Source organism: Adiantum capillus-veneris, chromosome 5 (genome assembly GCF_014529385.1).
Source record: "Adiantum capillus-veneris isolate H3 chromosome 5, ASM1452938v2, whole genome shotgun sequence".
Lineage (NCBI taxonomy): Eukaryota > Viridiplantae > Streptophyta > Polypodiopsida > Polypodiales > Pteridaceae > Adiantum > Adiantum capillus-veneris.
The window spans coordinates 134,470,718-134,496,545 of record NC_140935.1 but is presented as its reverse complement, the minus strand read 5'-3'; the positions used below and the strand labels follow the sequence as shown (position 1 = coordinate 134,496,545).

Here is a 25,828-nt window from a genome sequence, read left to right as displayed (position 1 = left end):
CTTCTTTGAACAGTTTTGAATAGGCAAGCTTGGGCTCACGTTGTTACTAAGAGGCTGCAAGTCTACGTGCAATGCAGATTGTGATTGTGAGACTCAAGTTGATGTGGTGGCGCATTAAGCATCAATTATGATAAAAAAAATCAAAGCTTTCCTGCCATGAGATGGAAGCCATTGTTGGTCCTCTTGTTCATTACTTGCGGATTGCCCGTCTCTCTTACCTTGGTGCATCATCATGTCCAGGAAAGAGTAGAAACCTTAAGACAAAGCTCCCATGGTGGTCAGTACCTCCTCCAATCAGGGTGAGTGTTCTCAATATTACCGACCTTAATTTGGCTCCTCTACCCCACATATGCAGACAGTGGGCATGTCACGCATGGGTGAATAAGACCGATAGGTGCTGCCACTCAGGTCCAAAGCAATTGTGTCGTGGTCGTTCATACATAAATGCTCACATAAACGAAATGCCAAATGCCTTCCTCAATCTTTTGTTTTCCACTACATGCTATTTCACAAGCCTCGCCACCGGGTGATGATATTAACCTTCAATGTATGTCAGAGACTGCCAAAATTTAGGAGAGACACCAGATCCATAGAGAATGTGACCAAAACGAAGTTTATAGGCTGAAAATATGAGTATACCTCAATGAGAGAACCGCCAACGATAGTTCAATGAGATCCATTGCCTCCTAGAGTCCAGAGTCCAAAAAACTCCTCAAATGCTCCACTTGCCTGGTCAAAGTTGGAGAGGCGGTGAAGATGGGAGTGCGCCCGATGTGCGCTAAAGCAACGGCGGGAGTAGCTTTTAACTTTAGGCAACAGTCATTAGCCTGGTTAGGGGCCAAACAATTGTTGGTAGGTCTCGTAGCAACAAGAGCGCAGATGCAAATTACGAAAGCGTAGGCAAACGCCAACTGTAGGGGGCCACTTTTACAGTCAAGAGGATGAATCCAAGGTTGAAAATGAAGAGTAGGTAGGTATGGGGTCGTGATGAAAAAACACAGATGCAAAATAAAAACACCAATTGCTTTTGCAGTCCGGAGGATGATTCCAAGGTTGAAAATGAATAAGTGGTAGGTACGATGGGGTTGCACAGCAACAAAAATGCAGATGCAAATTACGAAAATGCAGGCAAACACCAATTGTTGGGGGTCGCTTTTGCGGTCCAGATATTGAATCCAAGGCTGAAAACTAAAAATGCTGGGGCTGAGGAAAAAGGACGAAGCAAATACAAGATCCGGTCTAGATTTCCACCAAAACAGGGGTTGCTTGGGCAGAGGGGGGGCAGATCTGCCGGCTGCCTGGCATAATTCAGCAATAGACATGAGTTTTTGCGTCAGATTCTCTCTAATGCTTGCAAAATGAAGCTACAAGGTGGTTGCGTAAAAACCTCAGCTTTGATTTTTCCTGATAGAGCTCCACAAAATCCAACTGTGCAACGATGTGTGCAGAAACAAGGTTTTTCGTGAGAATCCTTCAAACTGAGGGTTGATATAAGATTGAAAGAAGTTATCGAGATGAAACCTCTTGTAGAAGCCTCCCAAAGCTATCGTAGGGTGTCCAAGCAATCCTCAGCTTTGTTTCTTTGATACCATGAAGGAATGAAGAGAGGAGAGTAGATAGGGGAGACAAATGAGAGAGAGAGAGAGAGAGAGGTAGTGAGGCAGCCACTTGTATGGAATGCATGTGTGACAGATGCAGAAGGCTGTCAGCTAGGCAAGAGGACTCACATTGATTGGGTTAAATGGATGATGGGCCATCAAGCCCTTGACGCCGTTGGCCAAATGCTTCCTTGGTTGGGGCACAGGTTATTGGAGCAACCCACGGGATCTGCAGAGGGGTTGCTTCCCGTATGAGAAAGATTGATGAGGCCATTCCACCCAACTGGCATGCTTTCATCCAGGGATAGACTTCTTTACCTTCTCATCAAGAATGGTGGGTGTATTTCGATCCCCTCTCAGGAGCCCCGATTCTTGCTCAGCAGGGGACTAATCTTCAGCATCGCTGGGACTGGCCATCATGGATGTTACATCAGATTGGATTTTCAGGGTGAGGTTTCCCCTGATCAGTAGTTGACTGCCCATTGGCAGCCTGTTGGAGTTGTAGGCTCTTTTGAGAGGAGATCATGTGTCAACCTGTTTTCACTATTGAGGAGACTCCACTTTGGAGACTATGGATTTGGCACGGCAAGCCCCTTGTTTAGTTGGACCGTGATCGTGGGGAGTGGCACTGGCCTTCGTTCAGCGATGATGTAACCACTCTATTCTTTTTAGAGTACATTGTCTCCCTTGGGAGGAGGCTTCTTTTGCGAAGACGTCATCCACCTCACTGTCCACGCCAGTCAATGGTGTGGCAGGATCAACGCATCCTCCCAGCTTTCCAACGATAGTTTTGGTCTTGCATCTGGACCCTCTGGATCAGCCGCAAGATATGTTTTTTCATGTGGATGATAGCTTGTGCTAGATTGCCTGTAGGCACTTGGTCGGCAGTCACTTGTCATGATCCAACTTGTCCAATATGTACTTTGGAACCCGAGTCTTTGAAACTCTGTTTCTGGGTTTGTCCATGTGCGCACCCAATGTGGTAGGCAGTTTGTTGCTTTTTGATTAGAGTGGGCATCTACGATGGGTTTGTGACGTGGGGGGCAATTTGCTTACTCTATAGATGATCCTAGATGCAGGTCACCAGCTGGATTTCTACCAACGAAACACAATTTTCACCACAATATGCAGCATAATGCTTTGGACCATGTGGAATGCTCGATCTGCCCACATTCTGGCTGCGGTGCTGAGTCTGTCACAAATTGCTGACGTGTCAAGCCACTGAAGAACATATCCAACCTGCAGAATCCGGCCGAGGGGCCCAAACCCTAAGAAGTAGAAGCAGCAGCAGAAGTTTTACCAACTTGCAAGGTCTTGCCGAGTGGCCTATTTCTGAAGAAGAGTTCTCGCCAACTTATGGGACCTTGTCCGATGTGGGGCCTAAGTGACTAGAGACATTAAAACCAAGCGAGACACACTCAATCTCTTGCGTAAAAGATGATGACGTGGCAGTTGTACGGATGCCCGCGATTTGCGCTGACGTGCCATGTGGTAGCCTGTACGAATTTTCGCGTTTTACGCTGGCAGATGCTGACGTGGCAAGTGTATGGATTTCGGTGATTTAAGCACGGACAGCTTTTAGCGCCAGTTTTTGGGCCAAATTGTTTTGAGTTTGAAGCTTTTAATGTAACTGCTTTTCATAGGCCAAGCGCCTCTAAATATGTGCAGAGGGGTCAATCTGTGGCACGCTTCTGGGTGAAGGTGCAAAGCGTGAGTACCGGCATTGTATTGAGTTCAAGCAATATAAAGAAATACCGAAAGGGGCGCCAAGGTTTGGGGCCAGTGCTCTCTTTGGGTGGAACTTCGCCACTCCCCGTCTCGTGTGTTGTGCATCTCTTTCAGTTCAGTTGTTATTTGAAGTGTTTCAAGTTGTTCAGTCTTTTTAAAGTTGAGTACTTGTTTTAAGTTTTAGCCAAGTAAGCTGCGTAAACTTATTATGCGCGCTCCCTTTTCTAAAAACATTCTACGTTAATAATGTTCATTTCTATCTAGTTTTGTTTCGTAGCAAATAAAGTGATTTAGGGATTTATTTATTTATTTTCTCTCGTGTCCCTTGCTTTTATAGTTTCATGAGTGCTTTATTCCCTCTTATAATTCGTGAGTTCAGACTATTATGAACTTATGAAGGTATATATCTTCGTGTCCCGACCCTTGACTTATTAGCCACTCCCACCCTTATTACATCGTGCATCGGGCGCGCTCCCGTCTTCATCATTGTGTCTTACATGGCATAAGCCATAAAGATCACTTGTGAGAGAAGGATCAAAGATTTTTTGAGTCACTGTTTTTCTCAGAGGCAGTGCCATGCAGTGGTAGAAGTCTGTAGTTACCAAGCCGCTCACTCCAAGGACTTTGCAAGCTTCTGGCAGAGAGGGGTATCCTAAAATGCTTGTCACGGAAACCCTAGCGGATTACAACTTGCAATCTTTGGACATCTCTCACCAAGTGTCTCTTCTCGAACTGATAACCTTGGAGACCCAGTGTGATTGCTATACCCTAGGGCTATCATCAGTGCCACAAGAACACTATCTATTGTTAGACTTACACCACTCTGCTGCTTCACATAGGTCTACGGAATACTTCTACGGCTGGTATGTCTCCAGGCTGGCCACCCATGCATAGGTTGCACTTGTGTCCGATCGCCTAGGTTTGTGGTGGCCGCCCGCCCAGTATGGACTCCCTTGGTGGGGCTGGGGGGTTCCCATCTTATTATCTGATATCTTAGATGTATAGGTCTTTTGCTCTGGTCAGTGGGGGGCTTATCGCCCCCTCTTCCACACACAACGCTCTGTGTTCTCTCTCTCTCTCTCTCTCTCTTCCGCACACGCGCATTCTCACATGGTATCAGAGCTTCAATCTCTCCATGGGACCAACGCTTCACCATCAGCATGAGGTTCTCCTCCCAAAGGATCAAATCAGCCAGTGTTTTCTGCCCATCCGCAGTGTTTCTACAAAGATTTGCCATCATTTTGCAAAAGCCAGGCAAGCGATGAAATATGGAGAGTTTTCATCGCGGAAATTCACCTCTCAACCTGCGTTTTCTGCTATCAACATGGCGATCACCAGATCTGCAGCCAGCGCTGGCCATTCCCAGACTTTTCGTCACCGGAAAACCCCTCTGCTTGATCTGTGTTTTCAGCCAGACCTGCGTTTTTGGGATCTGCTGCGTTTCAAGACAGCGTTTTCGCAACAGAGGGGGAGAGCTAGCCATACCCATTCGGATCTTGCCTTTCTTCCCGGTTTTGCATCCGGTGCATTGCCTGTCATCTGCTACAGATTTCAGCCATACATACCTGCTGTTTTTTCTCTGTTTTCAGCCCTCCGACGGCTGTGCACACAGAAGTAAACCCTCCCCACACCCTCTGCACCGCTCTGCACACAGAAGTAAACCTCTCTACACCCTCTGCACCGCTCTGGACCTTGCCGGGCGCGTATGAGCACGCTGAAAATCGCTGGACAGCAGCGTTTTCATCACCTTGCAGTTGCGTTTTTAAGAGGCCAGCAGCCACATGGTTTGTGTTTTATTACAGAGGATGAATTTACCTCCTGCCAGGACACCATTTGGTGGTGGTCCGTGCGGTCTCTTAGTAACTGTTGTAGTTGATGGTAGTTTCGACGTCGGCTTGATCATCTATGGGCGTACTATCCTTGGGAGATCCATTCATTCCAGCCATTATTCGGCGGTTGCACACTCTAGAGGGGGTTGTGACTTGTGGTTTGCTATGGACACACATATGCACTCATAAGAGGAGTTCACACGAGAAATGGCCATGCTCATGGCATATGGGATTCCGACATTTCTAGTGAAGACACCACCATCTTGGGTGGACAAACACTTAGCACTTGACCTCAATATCAATTGCTTACACAGGAGCATCTACATGGACTTAGGGAGAGGATCTTGGATCTCTTCTTGGACAGGTTCATTACTTGGATCTAAAGAGTGGAGTGGGACTCCAGTGCTTTGGACTCTCTTAAAGAGTTTACCGCAAGATGCCAGGGTCGCCCTAGCCTGAGCGTCTGTTTTCGCTTCTAGGCCATCGCAATTCGAGCATCAGGCCCCCCTGCGCGAGCCTCTCCACCCCCCTCCACGCTGTCTGCTCGCTGCCAGCCGCCTTTCTTCCTCCTACTTTCCCTTTGTCCACACCCTTTAATTTCTTTGGGCGGCCCTAAGGCCCCTTGCCTTGGGCAGCCTTTGGTCCTTTGCTCCATTAAGGCACCACATTTGGCATGCGCATCGACCAAAGCATTGCCAAGCACAACATCTTTCTCCAGCAGCCCCTGTCGAGCAATCTCATTATGAATTATCTCTTCCATCTCAATCTCTTTGGATAGTGCCTTATGCCCTCAAGATTCAAGTAGAGGTGATTGCATTTTGACGAAAGACCTTCCATTCGCATTCAGTTAACAAGCCAGAGCTTCTTTGCCACAGCTGTGTTGGGCATTCCCGCAACCAATGATCTCCGAGAGACGACACTTTTGAACTGAAGCTCATCAAAAACCTTATGTGCTTTCGTACGGGCACCACATCTAACATATTTAACTTCCAAAGCACGTGTGTCTCCATTAGCCATCTGGCATACAACTCAACTAAAGCACTACCAAGCACAACATCATTTTCCGGCATTCCTTGGTTGAAGCTTAAAAAATGCCAGATGGCACACCGATCGAGCCGACCAGACTGGTACGGAACTGGCTCTCGGTGAAATTTAATTTGGCGATATCTTGGTAACCATAACTCCGATCACTGATCTGAAAAGACCGACGCGCTCTCCAAAGTGAGCACTTCATGCGTGTGCATTCACTTCATCTCAAACCTCTCAGATGCAGTTGTCCAATCTGGTACGGATCTGCAATTGACTCAAACTTCAAACTACCATAACTTCTTCGCCGTAGCTCCAATCGACGAGCCGTAAAGACAGGCCGATAGAGCACTCCAAGCACTGCAGTTCTAGACCATTCCCATCTGTAATCACTTCAAGAAGACTCCTTTTTAGCATCAGTGAGGCATCTATTGGCCCTTTAAAGCCGCATCTGGCATACATAAAGCATTAAACTTGGCCTATTACCAAGCCCTGAACAATATTCAAGAATCAGGTAAGCTTCAAATAAGCTCGACGTGCATTTTTCTGGTATCTTTCTTAGTATGGGAGCGGAGCTGCACGACATCCACCCCCTCTGAACGTGCACAGCCTCTGGTCTGTGCCAACTGCACTTAAGAAGCATCATCAGACTTGTCGTTTGATGCATACATAGCATTATCTTCAGGAGCTTGATCTGTGTTGAAATCTTCAATATTAATCTCACCTTCTTGTTGCTTAAACAACTTAACTCTCTTTCCTGCAATAGGCACCTTGAGCTCAGTGCCATCAAGCTCACATAACTTATAGATCGCATTATCATAAACATGAAGTACTACATATGGTCCAAACTATTGTTTAACCATCCTTCGCATAGCAGTGTACTGATTCTCCACGCTATTGTCATATACAAGGACCCAATCCCCATCTTTAATAGCCTGAGGTCGTAGTCTGTGCTTACTATCAAATGCTGCTTTATTCTTTAACCTTGCTTCTTTACGCTTTACTTTAGCCTGTTCAATATCTTCCTGACGCCTCTCAAGTTGGCGAATGCGCAAAGCAAGCAAATCTTCTGTAGACATACCTTCTTCCCATGGCATATGCCCTATCAACTACCTCATTTTTGTGTTAATTTTTTCGATTTAACGCTTCTTTTAGTGCTAGGCTTCATTATGGTTGAGTCTGCCCTTGATCTCCGGAGTCATGACAGAAACTCAGTACGCTGAACTCTGTGTTGATGTATGGTCATGTGTGTGTACGTGTGGTGTGTGTTGTGTTTGGAAGCATATGTTAGTACCTAGTTCTACACCCACTATTGGGCATTGACGACATTAGTGGGGATGTCGTGGTATTTAGTCAATACTATGCATGATGGAGCTGATAGTTATATTGTCTTGTGGGTGACTACCATGGGTCTATACTTGCACTTTCCTTTAAGGGTGAATCTGGTGTAACAAACTGCTGACGTGTCAAAGCCTAAAGAATGGAGCCAACTTACAGATGATGTGGTTGCCCGAGAGCAGAAACCCTAACCCTAATTTCTGCCAGAAACCCTAACTCTAAAACGTGCAAACCCTAATTTTAGAAACCCTAAGAAGGACAAGTAACAGAAGAAGCAGTCCTACCAACTTATGGGGACCCCGTCCGATCGGGCCCCAAGTGACATAAAGGCATTAAAAATAAAGCAGAACACGCTCAAAAGGCTTTGCACATCAAAATATGATGATGTGGCACCTGTACGAACGTTCTGGAATTCGCGACGGATTTTTAGGGAAATTCCAAAATTTTAGGAAAGTGTTTTTTTTGGGTCAGCTTTTCATATTTGATGCTTTTAGGCTTTGGGCCTGTAAATATGAGCCTTGGGGGCCCTCTCTGGCACTTTTTAGCGCGCAGATTACAGAGCAGGTGCTCCTTGGCCGTTGTACTTTGCGAATCAACAGTAATATAAAGAAATACCGAAAGGGGCGCCAAGGTTTGGGGCCGATACTCTCTGGGGTGGAATTCCGTCACTCTGTGTCGTGTGTCGTCTCTCTCTCTCTCTCTCTCAGTTCAGTTGTTATTGAAGTGCTAAAAGTCTGTTCAGTCTGTTCTTTTCTATTGGCATGTGGTTCCCGTCTTGTGACAGTGGTATCAGAGCATTAGGCGTGTGCTTCTGTGAAAGCATACCGGTCCTACAAAAGAGCAGACAGAGCTATTGGAATTATTATGTGAGGTATCTTCGCCCAGCTATTTGAATTATTATGTGAGGTATTGTCACCAGGAGGTGTATTTTTCCTGTTGCCTTCCGTAAATAAGTACTAGATATTTTTATTTGTTTTTATTTTTACTTGTTTTCCCCGGAACCCTTGAAAAGGTGCAAGTGGACATTGCATGGCCAGTGTGAAACGGCTGTGGCCGAATAGGTTTCTCACAGCGGGAGTCTAGGTCAGTCAGTCTGGAACTGGTCGGACCAGTTAGCACTGAATTCTGATGAGTATGGAAGCCTGTGTGCGCCAAATGAAATCTGGGCCACTCGGAAAGTCACTTACAACTTTATAAGTCAATGGGAACTAGAGAATTAACTCAAAAGGGGCAAACTGGACACATGGCGGCTCTTGGTGCAGTTTTCCACTTCCATCAGCAAGAGGGGGCGCCCAATTTGAGAGAGGAGGCTGATTTGACTCATAAGTGAGCTACAGTGTGTGTATGAGCAGTGGGTGCAGGTCTACAACTTTAATGGAAAGCTTGCCTTCTCCTCTGTCTCATGTAGCGCGATGACTTGCTCTTGTGCATCTCTCTCTCCCCTTTGGCACATATGGTAATGCCCCACTAGTTGGGCTACTCAGATGAACATGTACAGTTCTAGGGGTTTATGCGCGTTTGCCAAGGCAAGAGCCTTCTGAATAGGAACCGGATTAGCTAATTGCTAATCCCCCACAGGTACGCACAGTTCCATCGCGAAAGATTGCGAGTTTGGGGAGTTTTCTCACATGAAAACTCGTCCAATTCACAGGGGAACTGTCCCATTGTGTGCGGGAGCCCTTGGGACACGCATAGGCGTGTTCGATCCACTAAAAACAATCCGAAACAGCGAATTACAGCCTGCTGTGTTTTTCTGCAGGTTTAGGGTTTCGCACCTAAACTGCAAGGGAACACTGGGGGAGCCTCGTGAGAGCCTTGGGATGCGTGTACAGGCTTTTAGGCACCCGGTAGTGAAAAACAGCGTATTACAGCCCGCTGAATTTGTGTGACAGCTCACCAGAAAGCTTCCAGATAGCAAGGGAATCCGTCCTAGACAGGTGCTTTTGACCTATAGGGATTTTTGCGCCGTTATGTTGCCAAAATCAGGTCGAAAACCTGCGTTTTCAGCCCTCGCTAGGTTTGGACAGCTTTGTGAAAGCTTGTGCTAAGTGGTTGGATCGTCTACCTTAATTTGAATAAAGAAATACCGAAAGGGGCGCCAGTCTTTGGGGCCTACAGGGTGTCGGTCTCGTGTGCGTAGTGACATTCTAGTCGTTGGACGCAACTGTGTTCTCTTCCCTTCTCAGTGCTCTGTGTAAAGTTAACAGGTAATTGAAATAGTACCGCCCTCTACGTTGTAAAGGCCGGTTATATGGTTCCATCGACGGGATAGTCACTTTTTCTTCAAAAAGTGCAACGTGGATTGTTGTGGGTGAAAGCAACACAGAGCTTATCGTTATGGCAGAGAAGAGAGACCAAATACCTGAAGAGGGATCTTCCTCACATGGCATGGAGAAAGTTCCTTCAACTCTTCAAGAAGAGGGCATGTTGTTTAGAACTCAACTGCGTTGCTGCATGGACATGTTTCAGCAGTTGGCCAACAACCCAAGGATGCAGGGGTTCTTACAGGCTACGACACGGGGTTTTCAGCCTCCTACACAGGGCATGACTGAGCCGTTGCAGGAAAAGGAGATTTCCAATGCGCAGAGGACTCATGATGCTCGAGGGAAAGCCCATGTGGTTGAGCAACTAGCGGTGTCCAATGATCCAAAGCAACTTGCTTTAGCTGGACAAGAACAGTTTGTGAATGGTCAAGGGAGTAATGAACACGCTATGCGTCAGACCCTTCCATTACCTAATACTTATCCTGGTTATTTTGGAGGTGGTTCAGTGTTTCAAGCTATGGCTTGCCCTTCCACAGGTTATATGCCAGCAAATGTGTTCGGGACAATGCAAACAAGCATGGGTAACCCTGTGTACGCGAACATGGGTGTCCAACCAGGTTTCCAGGGTGCCTATGGCCAGTTTCGAGTGCCTGGAACACAATTTGGTATGGCTGGTTTTTCGCAGCCATACGTACAAAATGCAGATATGACAGGGAAAACAGTTTATGCCAGTGTTGGAATGAACACTCATGGAGCACCACTGTTACAGGCACCTGTTTATGATAATGTGGCTCCTTTGAGTCAGCTTAAGGATTACAAGGAAGGTGGGCAGGAAGTGAAGTTTGAAACTTTCAGAGGAACTGAGGATCAATTGAAGGCTTTGACCTTCATACAGCAGTTCGATGCAGCTTATGCTGGAGGAAACTTCACGGAATCTTCAAAGATACGCAAGGCTGCCACTTTCTTGAAAGGGAATGCGCTTCAATGGTGGACCGCACTGTTGAACCAGGGTCAAGCCCCAACAACGTGGGTCCAATTCAAACAGCTTTTTGTGCCTGCATGGTTGACAAACACTTTTGAAGTGGATGTGATGACAGAATGGCACGAGTTGAATGCTAAACAGTGTGCGAATTTGGAAGAGTACAATAAACAGTCACCTCTTACAGGTTTGTGCCATTGTCAGAACAAATTGAGAAGTACTGTTGCGGATTGCCCAAGAAAATCAGGGACTACTGCCCAAAGACTACTGTCATGAATATGTTTCAGTTGATAGAGAATGCAAGAGTGGCCAGCAATCTCTCGAAGGGAGATTCCGATGGATTTAATAGCCACAAGAAAGGGTCCCAAGGCAAACAGTTTTCATCCAAGGGCAATGTTGCAGCAAAGCCTTCTGAGCCTCCCACAAAGAAGCCCTCCACTGAAGAAGGTGATACGTCAAAGAAGCAGTGTAAGTCTTCTTCGGGACGAGGACAAGGACAAAAAAGGCTTTTGGCAAAACTGTTGAAGAAAGGAAAGCTCTTAGGGAGGCCAAGAAATGCTACATTTGTGAACAGGAAGGACATTTTGCAAATGAATGCCCACAGAAGAAGTCACAGGATAAGGATGACAAGTCAGACCATAAAGGGAAGAAGCCAAAGCCAAGTGCAGGACTTGTTCCAGGTTTGGTTGGAGACCAGCCAAACACAGATGCCACGGAGCTGTGCAGAGCTTGGGGCAAAGTTAGAGACCAGACAGTGCTGGTTTTCTTTGATCCAAGAGCCCGTGCAAATTTCATATCACCAGAATTGGCATCAAAGTCGGGCATTCGTGCAGAGGAGATGGGTATGATAGGGGAAGCAGGTTTGGCATGCCGAGGTCATTCAGAGCCTGTTACTCCCATTTTGGGAAAGCTTCGTCTGCACATTCAGAGCTATGTGGATGCGGAAGAATTTCATATTATGCCACTTGAGGGCTGTGATGTGTTACTGGGTATCCCATGGTGTTACAGGTTGCATGCTATGGTGGATACTTACAACAAAAAGATTACCCTTGTACATAGAGGAAAGACTCATGTTCTTGATGTAAAGCTTAAAGGCGAGTCTGTTCCAGTTGTTTGTGCTTCTGCTATTTCATCTGTAATAAAGAATCATCTTTCTGCGTACTTGATCTTTGCAAAAGAAGTACCCCAAGTTGTATCTAATTTGTCTACCTTAGATAAAGACAGGTCAACTTTTTTGAGTGGTTTAAGTGATTGTTTTTCAGACTCTTTGCCAGGGGAGTTACCTTCTGAGAGACCTGAGGATCATACTATAGATCTTGTGCTAGGTTCTAGTCCACCGAATAGACCACCATACAGGGTTAGTGCAGCCCAACAGAAAGAGATTATGAGTCAGGTCAACAAGCTTTTAGAGAAGGGGCTGATTCAACCCAGTTCATCCCCTTTTTTGTTCACCTGTACTCTTAGTGCAGAAGAAGGATGGTTCATGGCGCATGTGCATTGACTATCGCGCCTTGAATAAGAATACCATCAAGAACAGGTTCCCCATACCGAGGATAGATGACATTCTTGATCGGCTTGAGGGAGCGTCATTGTTTACAAGGATAGACCTAAAGAGTGGCTACCATCAGATACGCGTTAGGCCAGAAGATGTCCATAAGACTGCGTTCAAGACAACATTTGGTCTCTATGAGTTTCTTGTCATGCCATTTGGTCTCACAAATGCTCCTGCCACGTTTAATAGAATGATGGACATAATTTTTAGACCACATAGAAACTTCGTGGGTACCTTCTTTGATGACATGATTGTCTATTCGAAGTCCGAAGAGGAGCATAGGGATCACTTGATTGCAGTTTTCAATGAGTTACGTAAGAACAGGCTACTCATAATGCGAAGAAGAGTGAATTCTTTTTGCAAGAAATCCATTTCCTTGGGTACATTGTTTCAAAGGATGGGGTACGCATGGATCCCGCTAAAGTGGAAGCAATTAGGTCATGGCCAGACTTGAAGTCCGTACATGACATTTGAAGCTTTCTATTCTTATGTTCCTACTACAGGAGGTTCATCCGAAATTTTGCTGAGATTGCTTCTCCACTCCATGCACTATAAGGAAAAGGAGTTACTTTCAAGTGGACAGCCAAGGAAATTTTAGCGTTCAAACACTTGAAAGAGAAGCTGACTTCGGATCCGGTAATCATTTTGCCAGATCTTTCAAAACCTTTTGTGGTTCAGTGTGATGCGTGTGGCCATAGTCTTGGTGCAGTTCTAATGCAGAATGGCCGAGTAGTCGCATATGGGAGCAGAATTCTTTTGAAGACTGAAAGGAACTTGCAAGTCTATGAGAAAGAATTGCTGGCAGTAATTCATGCTCTCACTAGTTGGAAACACTACCTGCTAGGGGCTGATTTTGTTGGCCAAACGGATCATCAAACCTTGCGATATTTTCTCACACAGACGAAGTTGTCTGAGAAGCACATGCGATGGGCAAACATCTTGTCAATGTTCCATTTTCAGATTGTGCATGTGCAAGAGAAAAAGAATGTGGTGGCTGATGCGTTGTCACGAAAGCTCCAAATTTCACCAGTGTCAATTCCGTACCATTGTGAACTAGACGAAATGAAGACACGATATGCTGAAGATTCATATTTTGCAAGGATCTATGACCAGCTTGTTGATGGGCAACATCATGAGCACTAAATGCTTAAGAATGACTTTCTCATGATGCATGGAAAGTTATGCGTTACTAAACAGTTACGGCCAAAGATTTTGATGGAAAGTCACGCTCCACCTTATGCTGGGCATCGTGGAATTGATGCGACAGTGAAAGGGGTTGAGGCATTTTTCTATTGGCCAACTTTACGTCAAGATGTTGACACATTTGTAAGATCATGCTTAGTATGCCAAAAAGTCAAATTTGACAGACAAAAGCAACCGGGATTGTTGCAGCCATTGCCGATCCCTGATAGGCCATGGGAAAGCATAGCAATGGACTTTATCTTTGATCTTCCAAGAACGCAAACAGGCAATGATGGGATTTGGACTATCATTTGTAGGTTCAATAAGCAGGCCCATTTCATTCCTGTGAGGAAGAAGATAAAGCCAGAACACATGGTCAAGATATTCATGAGCAATATCTTTAAATACCACGGGATGCCTCACTCAATTGTTAGTGACAAGGATCCACGTATGACGAGTCTTTTCTGGAAGGCATTGTTTGAGAACATGGGCACTACGCTAAAGTTCTCTTCTTCGTTTCATCCGCAAACTGATGGACAGTCAGAAGAGGCAAATTCTAGTTCTGGACCTGCTCAAATGTTATGTGTCAGAGCGTAAGGCAACTTGGGAACACCATCTGTAACAGACTTGGACACTCCAAGTCAAGAATCAACCGCGACAACACCAAATAACCACTTCAAAACAATTCACAGATCACAATAGATTTGCACTGGCCCGGCGGAGTTCCGTGCCTAGAGATATTGGCCCAAAGACTGGCGCCCCTTTCGGTATTTCTTTTTGTATTAATCAATCATCAAAGTACAAGAGAGTGGCTCGGGGTTCACTCTTAGACTCTGCGTCCAGATTCTCTGAGAAGTGAAGCCCTTACCACTTATTTAAAGATACAAGGGATGCCCAAAAGCAGAGCCCCAAAAGCTTTTAAAATAAAAAGCATCAGTTCTCTCTCTCTCTTAGAGAGTCTTTTCTCTTTTTTTTTTAAAAAAAAAGAAAAATTCGTGTCGCTCATCATTTTCATTTTTTAAAAATAATTTTAATTAATAGCCTCCGCGATTTCCGGAAATTAGGGTTTTTGGCAGAAATTAGGGTTTGCAGGAATTTTAGGGTTTTTGGCAGAAATTAGGGTTTCTGTTGTCTGCCACGTCATCACTTTGTGACATACCCCCCTCTTGAAAGCATTGTAATCGACCGCGATTACGCTTGCAAAACCGACAAAAGCCATAAACCGTCTTAGCAGACACTGACTGTTAGTACCTACGTACTAGGAACACACATCTAGCACATGTACAAAATCGACAGTCACATCACACGACATCACAGGACATCACCAGACATCACAGGACATCACATGACATTCAACATTCATTCGGATCTTAGACCATGATTTATCGGCAATGTAGCTAGCTATCACATCTAGGTCCAATCGGGACCTCATCGATGTCCGATTGACTAACCCCTATTGCAACCATGTCTATTCGAGATCAATCAGACCAAAATGCTGCAGTCATTTCGTCTATCAGTTCCTGCACTCACAAGAAGTCAAGAACAAATCAGTATCATTATCAGGAATTCCATTTCATAAAGTCATCTAGCAGAATACTGTCAGCTCTCAGTATCCCTGAAGCTCAAAGAGACATCAGTGACTTTAGTATCAAAATCGAGGCATCTGTTGACAAAGGAGCGGAGTGACTCCCCTCTTGTGCATCCCACTGCACCAGATCTCCGGCCAAGCTGAATTCTGGGTTCCGTTTGGAGTAGACTATGCTAAACCAAAACATCGAGGTAAAGTTTCACAATCCGAGGAGTATCTGCTAGGTCCTCCTCCTCCATCCACTTCGCATCAAATGCAGGAAAGTTCTTGAACTTAACCAAGAACCGCCTTCGGACTTTACCTTTCTTCGTATCGTTATGTGCCAAAATCTGTTCAAGAACAAGGATCTCCTCGTTTTCTTCCACTTCGGGTTGCTCATCAGGCTCCCCATCATCAGGCACATCACCCTTAATAGGGCTCAAGAGACTCACATGCAATGCATTATGAATCCTCCAAGTATCTGGCAGTTTCAATCGGAAGGAGACATCATTTATCTTGTCAGTGATCTGGAAAGGTCCGTAGTATCGCATACTAAGCTTTGGAAAAAGCCTCTCCTTTCCCTTTTTTCTTTCGTAGGCGTGCCTTCTCAAAACGTAAGAGCACCCAATCATTCTCCTTCAATTTCAAGTCGCGACGATGGCGATCCGTTGCCTTTTTCTGTCGTTCTTGAGACTCCTGCAAGGTCTCGCGAACCTTGGCAAAAGGCGTATCCAAATCTCGCGAATATTCATCCGCTTCAAATATCTAATCTTTTGTGCTGAGGAAGGATGGAACCTTCGTAGCACTTTCAACAATCTCACATGGCGTCTTCCCCGTCGAAGAGTGTATCGTGTTATTGTAGGCAAATTCCACCAAAGGTAAGTTCTTTTCCCATTGAGTCTTCTGATCCGAGATACAAGACTTCAATAAATCTAAAATCACTGAATTGGCAATCTCAAATTGCCCGTCAGTCTGCAAGTGGAACGATGACGAGAACTGCAACTGCGTGCCAATGTTCTCCAAAATTGCCTTCCAAAACAAACTCATAAATCTGGGGTCTCTGTCGGAGACAATCGTCTCAAACGTGCCATGTAATTGGAAAATGATCGTGATCATTCTGTGTTCTCGGGAGATCAAAAATGAAATCCATTTCAATATTTTCCCAAGGGCGGGTGGGTATGGGTAAAGGGTGTAACAATCCCTGTGCCTTATGCCTGTCAAACTTGACCTTCTGGCATACTGCGCACAACTCTTCCACATCCTTTTTGAGTCACGGCCAAAAGAAGTATCTCTCTACCCCTTTCATGGTGGTAGCAATGCCACGGTGACTCGTAAAAGCTGGACAATGGCATTCAGTCATAACCTTTTCCCTCAACGGCTGTGTAACGCACAACATAGTCTTTTCCATCAAGTAGCCTTCCCGAAGGGAGTATCCAGCTACTGTCTCCCCATCCCGTATCTGTGTGAAAATATATGCAAAATCTGTATCTGTGGCATATTGATCGACCATATCCTCGAAGCTCCTATGATGTATCGCGGAAACAGCCAGAACCAACGGTTTCCGAGACAAAGCATTTGCCACCACATTCTTCTGTCCCTGCACATGGACAATCTGGAAGTGGAACTGTGACAAGATGTTCGCCCATCGCATCTGCTTTTCCGAAAGCTGCTTCTGTGACAAGAAGTAGCGCAAACTCTGATGGTCTGTAAAGACAGTAAAATCCGCTCCGAGTAGGTAATGCCGCCACTGAGTAAGAGCATGGATAACCGCCAAAAGCTCTTTCTCATAGATCTGTGCTGTCATCTCCGGCCTAGAGAACAAACGGCTCTCGTAAGCTATGACATGGCCTTCTTGCATCAAGACCGCACCCAGACTACGACCACAAGCATCACAATATACTTCAAATGACTTCTGCAAGTCCGGCAAAGTCAAAATAGGTCCCGTAGTCAATTTCTCTTTCAATGTCCGAAAGGCAGTCACCTCTGTGGGTCCCCACAAAAAAGGTACTTCTTTCTGTGTCAAGGTATGCAAAGGGGAAGCAACCTCTGCAAACTTTCGTATGAACCGCCTGTAGTACGAACAGAGTCCCAAGAAGCTTCTAACTTCATGGACATTCCTCAAATCGGGCCAATCACGGATAGTCTCTATCTTGGCCGGGTCCATTTGCACTCCTGCTGCTGACACAATGTGTCCCAAAAAGTGTATGTCTGGTAGGAAAAATTCACTTTGCTATGAAGTATGATCGGCATAAGACGCCTGGGTTGCTACAACCTTTGCCTGTGCCTAATGAACCTTGGGAAAGTATTGCCATGGAATTTATCATGGACCTCCCTAGAACTCAGACTGGAAATGACGTGATCTGGACCATTGTGGATAGGTTTAGCAAGCAAGCACACTTTATACCAGTCAAGAAAACGATCAAAGCAGATCATATGGCTAGGGTCTTTCTAGCACAGATCTTTAAGCATCATGGAATGCCTAAGTCTATTGTGAGTGATCGAGATCCTCGCATGACAGGAAATTGTTGGCGTGCCTTGATGGATAATCTTGGTACAAAGCTGAATTTTTCATCTGCCTACCATCCTCAAACGGACGGGCAAAGTGAGATAGCCAATTCCATAGTATTGGATATGTTAAAAGCTTATGTGTCAGACCGGCAATCTGATTGAGAGAAATATTTGCCTCTTGTCGAGTATGCGTATAACAATACCATACACTCATCGACGGGGAAAGCACCTTTTGAGATTCTTTATGGTAAGCCTTTGCTTCCACCCATCCTTTTAACTAAGGATAAGATCTTTGCAGCAGATGAATTTGTCCGGGATTTGGACACCGCCTACGGGCAAGTTAGGAGAGCTATCCTACGCTCTCAGGAAAAGCATAAGAAAGCTGCAGACAAGCACAGAAGGAATCTAGACTTAACAGTCGGACAGTTAGTCTTACTCAAGTTTGAGAAGGCAAGACTTAAGAAACAAGCGTCTCATAAGGGGAAAGTGGTAAAACTTTCTACCCGTTATTATGGGTCGTTTAAGATCACTGAGCGAGTGAATGATGTCACTTTCCGATTAGAGCTACCGCCTAATTGGAAGATCCATAATGCTTTCCATTTCAGTTTACTCCGGCCGTATGTGGGACCGCCTCCGAGCCAGCCTAGTGCTGAGGAACCTCCCGAGGTTGAGGAAACAGAAGAAATACTCCAACCGGAGCAGATAGTAAGTCATCAGAGCGGTCTCTCAAATCCGGAAAGATAACACGGAAGTATTTGGTTAAGTTTAAGAACTGCTCGAATCTAGATGCTCAGTGGATGACGTAGGAGGAATTAGCAGCTTATCCCGAGATATTGGAGGTATATGTCCAAGCATTACAGTTGAGGTCAACTGTTTAGAAGCCAGAGGGATGTTGCTAATTGGACTATTTTCTTATTTTTAATGATTAATCTCTTTTTTTATGATATTTTATTATGTGCACTAAGAATTGTTAAAAGATTGTAGCTACAAGAACTGCCATCAGGAACGGACAACTCTGATGTGTCATTTGATGGGTGACGGTAAACATCTCGAAGGAGTTTCCGTAAGTTCGGTGGAAAGGGCCGGGTTACGAGTGCCCCTGATGCGTCACATGATGGGTGACGGGTGCATCAGTAAGGGGGCATTCCGTAGGCTAAGGAGAAATCCGGACTGAGTAAGAAAATACGCGTAAGAACGCAAGCACAAGAATAAAGATGGGTTGGATGAATCTTTCTACGAAAAGTAGGAACAGTCGCGGGAGGACAGATGTTTTCCCGCGAGGAGTCTGTGTCTGCATTGCATATGTGTCGTGTCCTGCACCCGGGGACGCCTGGAATGTGTCCGTGTAGCATTGTTTTCACTAACTGAGTGAGTTTTTAAGTGGCCAGGCTTTTATTAATAAAATAAAGCAAGCCAGGCTCTTATAAAGAAAACAAGCGCTAAAACCAAGGCAGGGGGCTGATTTGCGATCTCTCTCTCTCCTCTCTCTAGAAAACGCGATTTTCTCTCTCCTCTCTCTAGAAAACACGATTTTCTCTCTCCTCTCTCTAGGAGCACCAAGCTCTGCTTTTGGACCCCTATTCCTGCCGGGTGTCAGACCCTATAAAAGGGTAGCTAGCGTTTTAGTTTGGCAGAGCCGGAAGCAACAGAAAAGCACTAGCGCTAGGATTTTGGAGCAGAGACTGGCGACGGAAACTGCAAGTGTTCGCGTGACGACTGAGTACGGAGGTCGATTCTCCGAGCAAGAAGCGACAGGTATAAGGTGTTGATACGCATTGAGAATTGTTGCTCTGTGTGGTTTGTTTTGCAGGAATCTCCCGTCTTACGGGAAGGCCCTTCACGGGAAGTACGGCTTCACGCTTAAGTCCCTTACGGGGGAGTACGGCTTCGCACCTAAGTCCCTTACGGGAAGGAACGGCCTTGTGCCCAAGCCCTTTACGGGAAAGCACGACCTTCGGGTCTAAGATTAGAGAACGGAGGGGCTTCCTCGGGTTCTCGACGCTCGTGCTTGTACAAGAATTCTCCCTGAATAAAAGAATACTCTTAAAAGGGGGGGATCAGCCCATCTTCTGGTCCCCAATACTGTGTCGATCTTCTCCCTTCTCTCATGTTTGCAAAGTATTATAATTTTCAGATTTTCTAAGTGCTCGTGTACGCTCCCGTTTTGTGACAGATGGTATCTGTTTTGAACCTCTCTTGGTGCCGATTTGAATTGTTTGACTCTGGTTTTAATACTGGTGTCAATGATTGGTGATTTTACTCCCGAGTGGAGTACTGAGAAATTATGTTTGAGAATGCTTGTTCATACTCATGGCCTGGACCCTTGTGGTTATTTGCGTGGGGAGTATTGAATGATTGAAAAGTGTTGTTGTTACTCATGGCCCGGACCCTTGTGGTTATTTGCGTGGGGAGTATTGAATGATTGAAAAGTGTTGTTGTTACTCATGGCCCGGACCCTTGTGGTTATTTACAGGGGGAGTATTGTTGTTGTTACTCATGGCTCGGACCTGGATGGTTATGCGGGAGGAGTATTAAGAAGTCTGAGCAGTGGTTACTCTCAGCACCTCCAAACGACGCAGGCTACGGTCTAGGGGGCGTTTGGTTGTAAAAGGCCTCTATATCTCATGGCCCGGACCTTTTTAGGTTATTTGCGGGAGGAGTGATGAGGGAGTCGTTGAACAGCTCATGGCCCGGACCTGGATGGTTATTTGCGGGGGGAGTGTTCATCGGCGGCTTTATGTTTCTATGTCTTGTAACATGCATATGTAAGCATTTGTGTTGCATTGTGATGTGCCAACTATTGAATATTCCTAATTGGATGAGATTGCCTGGGGATGTACTTTTAGTGCATCAAGACACCCGTGGAAGATCAGTACGGTCTGGGTGTGATGGCTAATTTTACTACGCCGGAATATCAAAAGCTCCGATCTGGACGACAGGAGAAGCTAACTCCTTGATCAAAAGAGCAGAAAGGAGAAGCTAACTCCTTGATCAAAACAGTCGAAAGAAGAAGCTAACTCCTTGATCAAAAGAGCAGAAAGGAGAAGCTAACTCCTTAATAAAAAGAGCAAATTGATTGTCCCTTGGAATGTCCCTCGGAAATTTTTGAGCTAACTTGAGTTGTTTTGCAGATATGCTGTAATCCCGGACGATTACTCTCTTTCAAGAAGGAGAGATGTAACAAACTGCTGACGTGTCAAAAGCCTATAGAATGGAGCCAACTTACAGATGATGTGGTTGCTTGAGAGCAGAAACCCTAACCCTAATTTCTGCCAAAAACCCTAACCCTAAAACTGCAAACCCTAATTCTAGAAACCCTAAGAAAACAAGTAACAGAAGAAGAAGTCCTACCAACTTATGGGGACCTCGTCCGATGGGGCCCCAAGTGACATAAAGGCATTAAAAAGAAAGCAGAACACGCTCAAAAGGCTTTGCACATCAAAATATGATGATGTGGCACCTGTACGGACGTTCCAGAATTCGCAGCGGATTTTTAGGGAAATCCCAAAATTTTAGGAAAGTGTTTTTTTTGGGTCAGCTTTTCATATTTGATGCTTTTAGGCTTTGGGCCTGTAAATATGAGCCTTGGGGGCCCTCTCTGGCACTTTTTAGCGCACAGATTGTAGAGCAGGTGCTCCCCAGCCGTTGTACTTTGCGAATCAATAGTAATATAAAGAAATACCGAAAGGGGCGCCAAGGTTTGGGGCCAATACTCTCTGGGGTGGAATTTCGCCACTTCGTGTCGTGTGTCGTCTCTCTCTCTCTCTCTCTCTCAATTCAGTTGTTATTGAAGTGCTAAAAGTCTGTTCAGTCTGTTCTTTACTATTGGCACGTGATTCCTGTCTTGTGACATCTGGGCTTATCCTGGATTCATCTAGGTATATATTTTGGTCGTATAGCGGACATGCAGACTTCACACTGTGAAGTTTTCGTTTGAGTTACGACCTGTTGATATTGTGCTAATTCTTTCTATCTTTTGTGGTGCGTATGCCCTATCAACTACCTCATTTTTGTGCTAATGTTTTCGATTTAATGCTTCTTTTAGTGCTAGGCTTCATTATGGTTGAGTCTGCCCTTGATCTCCGGAGTCATAACAGAAACTCAGTACGCTGAACTTTGTGTTGATGTATGCTCATGTGTGCGTGCGTGTGGTGTGTGTTGTGTTTGGGAGCATATGTTAGTACCTAGTCCTACACCCACTATTGGGCATTGACGACGTTAGTGGGGATGTCGTGGTATGTAGTCAATACTATGCATGATGGAGCTGATGGTTATATTGTCTTGTGGGTGACTACCATGGGTCTATACCTTGCACTTTCCTTTAAGGGTGAATCTGGGCTTATCCTGGATTCATCTAGGTATATTTTTTAGCCGTATAGCAGACATGCAGACTTCACACTGTAAAGTTTTCGTCCGAGTTACGACCAGTTGATATTGTGCTAATTCTTTCTATCTTTTGTGGTGAGTATGCGCTATCAAATACCTCATTTTTGTGCTAATTTTTCGATTTAATGCTTCTTTTAGTGCTAGGCTTCATTATGGCCGAGTCTGCCCTTGATCTCCGGAGTCATGACAGAAACTCAGTACACTGAACTTTGTGTTGATGTATGCTCATGTGTGTGCGTGTGGTGTGTGTTGTGTTTGGGAGCATATGTTAGTACCTAGTTCTACACCCACTATTGGGCACTGACGACGTTAGTGGGGATGTCGTGGTATTTAGTCAATACTATGCATGATGGAGCTGATGGTTATATTGTCTTGTGGGTGACTACCATGGGTCTATACCTTGCACTTTCCTTTAAGGGTGAATTTGGACTTATCTTGGATTCATCTAGGTATATACCTTCTTCCCATGGCATTATGGTCCAAGAAATAACCGCTTCCTCTGTAGGCATAATGGGTTTTTGCCCATACATTAGCTCAAATGGCATAAAACCTGTAACAGAACTATGTGTAGTTCGATCAACCCATAAAGCAAATGGTAGGAGTTTAGGCCAATCACCAATATGTCCCTGGCATGCCTTTGCTAAAGCTTTAACAATAGGCGGATGCCCTCTTTCACTTTTTCCATTCCCTTCTGGATTGTATGCTGTAATGAGAGCCAGTTTAATGCCCAACCAAGCAAAGGAAATCACGAGCTTCATCTGCATCCAACTCTCCTCTGTGAGCAGCAATTTTACCAACACATCCATACCTGGAAATCACATCTTCAAGCAAGAATTTGCATACTGAATTGGTAGCTTTGGTACGCAAAGCTCTGCCTTCAACCTGGTTAGTAAGATCTTCTTTGGCAAGAACAATATACCTCATCTGCCACACTCCTACTGGCATGGTAATCAGGTCCACCACCCACTTGTAGTGCATAGCCAGTGGATAGGTGGGATGCAATCCATCTCAATGTCGCACATTAGAATACTGTGGGCATATTAAGCATGTCTCCACAAAGTGAGCCACATCTTTATACATACCTTTCCACCAGTAACGATCCTTAATCTTGACAAAAGTTGCCTAGACTCCTCTGTGTCCAGCCCATAAACTTTCATGAAATTCTTTGATAACCTGCTGCTGAGTCGCTTTATCACAAACAACCCAATGCCCATTGCGGTACCCCTCTAGAGCGCTTTGATTGCTTCCATAAATGTCCATCCTTAAGAAAATAGCCGCAAGCCTTCTTTATGATCCTTTTATACTCTTGATCTGTCCATCCTTCATGCTTAGTAAGAGTGCTAAGGTAGCGACCGATCAAAAGCCATTGCATCATAGAACCCCTCAGAAAATACCTCAAAAATATGAGCAATACTACCACAATTTGCATGTAGATAAGAAGATGTATAGAACTTCAAGCCAACATCATCACTCGTGGTAAGCATCTCTTCTTCATCTTCAAATCTAGCCCTTGATAACATATCTGCGACAGGATTATCTCTACCTGCAATATGACAAAATTCAGGGTTAAGAGACTTAATATAAGCTATCCATCGTAGCATGGCAATGTCCGGAGTAGAGCAGTTGGCAATCATCCCTATCAATGGCAAGCAATCTGTCTCTACCACGATTGAAGCTCCAATAAAATATTCTTTTTCAGACCTTAAGAGTAGTAGCAACGCCCCAAAGTTCTCTCTTAACCTGTGGGTAGCTTTGTTGACGAACATTGAGCACCTTTGCTCCAAATCGAACTGCATATCTATGTCCTCCATCATCATCTTGACCTATAGCCCACCCAATACCTGTCGGGCTAGTGTCGACTGTTAAGATTACTGGCCTTCCACATTTGTAATCAACCTTCCTCAAGGTAGGAGCCTCGAGAAGCATTTGCTTTAGCTTCTTGATAGCCTATGGACTTCTTCCCAAACAGATCTCTTTCCTTTCCTTAGCAATTGATAAAGCACTTCATCAACATGAGCAAAATGTGGCAGCCAAATAAGATAGAATACACATGCACCTAGAAACCGACGAGCTTCAGTAATCGAAGAGAACGTTTCCTTCATCTTTTGAATAGCTTCAACTTAAGCCGGACTTGGCCTTCTACCTTCTAGACTGCACATGCCCCACAATTAGAACCTCTTTAGCACCAAAAGTTGATTTTTTCGCTGAAAGTGTTAACTTCTTCTAGCCTGGACAAAATAGCATCACAGTTAGCAATATGTTGAGCAACAAACTGTCGACACCCCCTCTGATATTTTACCTTGTCTTTCAAGCCTTCCTCACATCCTTTATTGGTAGATCATCAATGAAAGGCATAGTAACATGAGAGATAAAGTCCCTTAATACCTTTTTCATGCCGTTCATCATATGAGCTATAGAATCAGGAGCACCCTGTGACAGAGTGCACATCCTTACCAACCCGAGAGGTGTACGCATCAAAGTAAGATCCCTGCTCTCCAAAGCTAACCGAAATTGATCATATCCAGAGTAAAGATCACCCATAGAGTAAATTGACCTACCTGCAAAGGCCTCAGCAAATTCATCCACAATTGGGCCAGTACCCACATTGCGGATTGTTACCTTGTTAACCGGTTGCATGTCCTGTATGAACCTTAAAGTACCATTTTTCTTTGGAACAGTGAACCAAAGATTGGAGTATGGCGCACATGATGGTTCCAAAATTCCCATTTGTATATTCTCATTAAGTAAATAGATAAGTTTTGGCAAGTGAGCTTTAGGAACTGGAATAGGATGTAAGCTCCATGGCATGTGAGGAACAGTGAAAATAACTATAGGTGAAACAACACTTGGATCTACACACCCAATCTCACTTGGCTCAAAAGCAAAAGCTTTACCGTGTTTTCGAGCATACCTTGAAAGCACTTGATTTCCTCTTCGTTGAGGAAACCATCTCCAACCTTTAGCTGGTGCAATGTCTCCGTGGTAAATTATGCCCAATGTTCTTTGGATTCTTGAGCATAGGTTGTTGAGAAGCTTCTTTAATCACCCCATCACTTCCTTCTGGTAGAGGTATAGCCACTGTCTCACTTTCTTTGCAACTGTCTTGTACTTCGTCTCTACCTGTGCTTCAACTGCTTTACCCAAGTCATCCTCAATATGCATAAGTGCCTCGTATATGTCCAGCTCTTCATACATGTCCATTGAGTGCACTTTAACAACTTCAGTTCCACTTTGTAATCTGTTTTGCTTGATATCCTCAAGCTCTGACATAGTGTCAACATAAGAAATCTCTTCAAAGATTCCTGAAATCACATCATCTGGTTCAAGCACATCACATCCCTCCAATTCACTTGGAATACTTGAAACATATTGTTTCTCTCACTTAGGTAAATCATTAAATTTTCTGTAAGATACCGAACCTTCAGATGTCAATCCCAAAAACCCCGAAGAGAAGGTTTCCCTTTGCGAGAACTTCTCCTCACTTGTGCCACCATAGTCCCGCTTTATAGTGGCAGCCCAAGAAAATCCTGAGCAAACCTGTGTTCTTTAAACTCTTTGCGTATCTTTGGCATTGGACAATCACGTAAACTGTCTTTATTCCTGGCATGGTCAACACAAGCAGTCAAAAATTGAACCGCTTTCTTGCCATCTCGGCTACGTACCCTGGCATAGGCCGAACCATCATCTAGCACCTTGGTTTCCATTCGCACAGCCGTAATATAGGGCTGTCCCAAAATTAGTGGGTAGGAGAAATGCTCCTGTATAAAAAAGTTTTGCTCATCACAGGCATCCCTAATAGTTACCTTGACGTTTGCACATGCACCATAAAGATCGCCTGGAAGCATGTTGGCAGCTCGTATCCGCCAAATGT

The 25,828-nt window shown here is 44.9% G+C and overlaps 1 protein-coding gene across 5 annotated transcripts in view; it reads left to right on the top strand.

Annotated features, from left to right (window-relative positions):
• The window catches only part of CDPMEK (4-(cytidine 5'-phospho)-2-C-methyl-D-erithritol kinase), a 39,953-nt gene that overhangs the window by 671 nt on the left and 13,454 nt on the right, over nucleotides 1-25,828 (top strand). The window contains exon 1 of one of the 5 annotated variants that reach the window (XM_086512881.1): nucleotides 257-299. The exons of the other annotated variants lie outside the window; for them this stretch is intronic. Within the exon in view, the coding sequence (XP_086369007.1) occupies nucleotides 272-299 (28 nt within the window). The 5' untranslated portion in view covers nucleotides 257-271. Of the gene's footprint in view, nucleotides 1-256; nucleotides 300-25,828 lie in introns of those variants that run through there. 5 annotated transcript variants of the gene reach the window in all.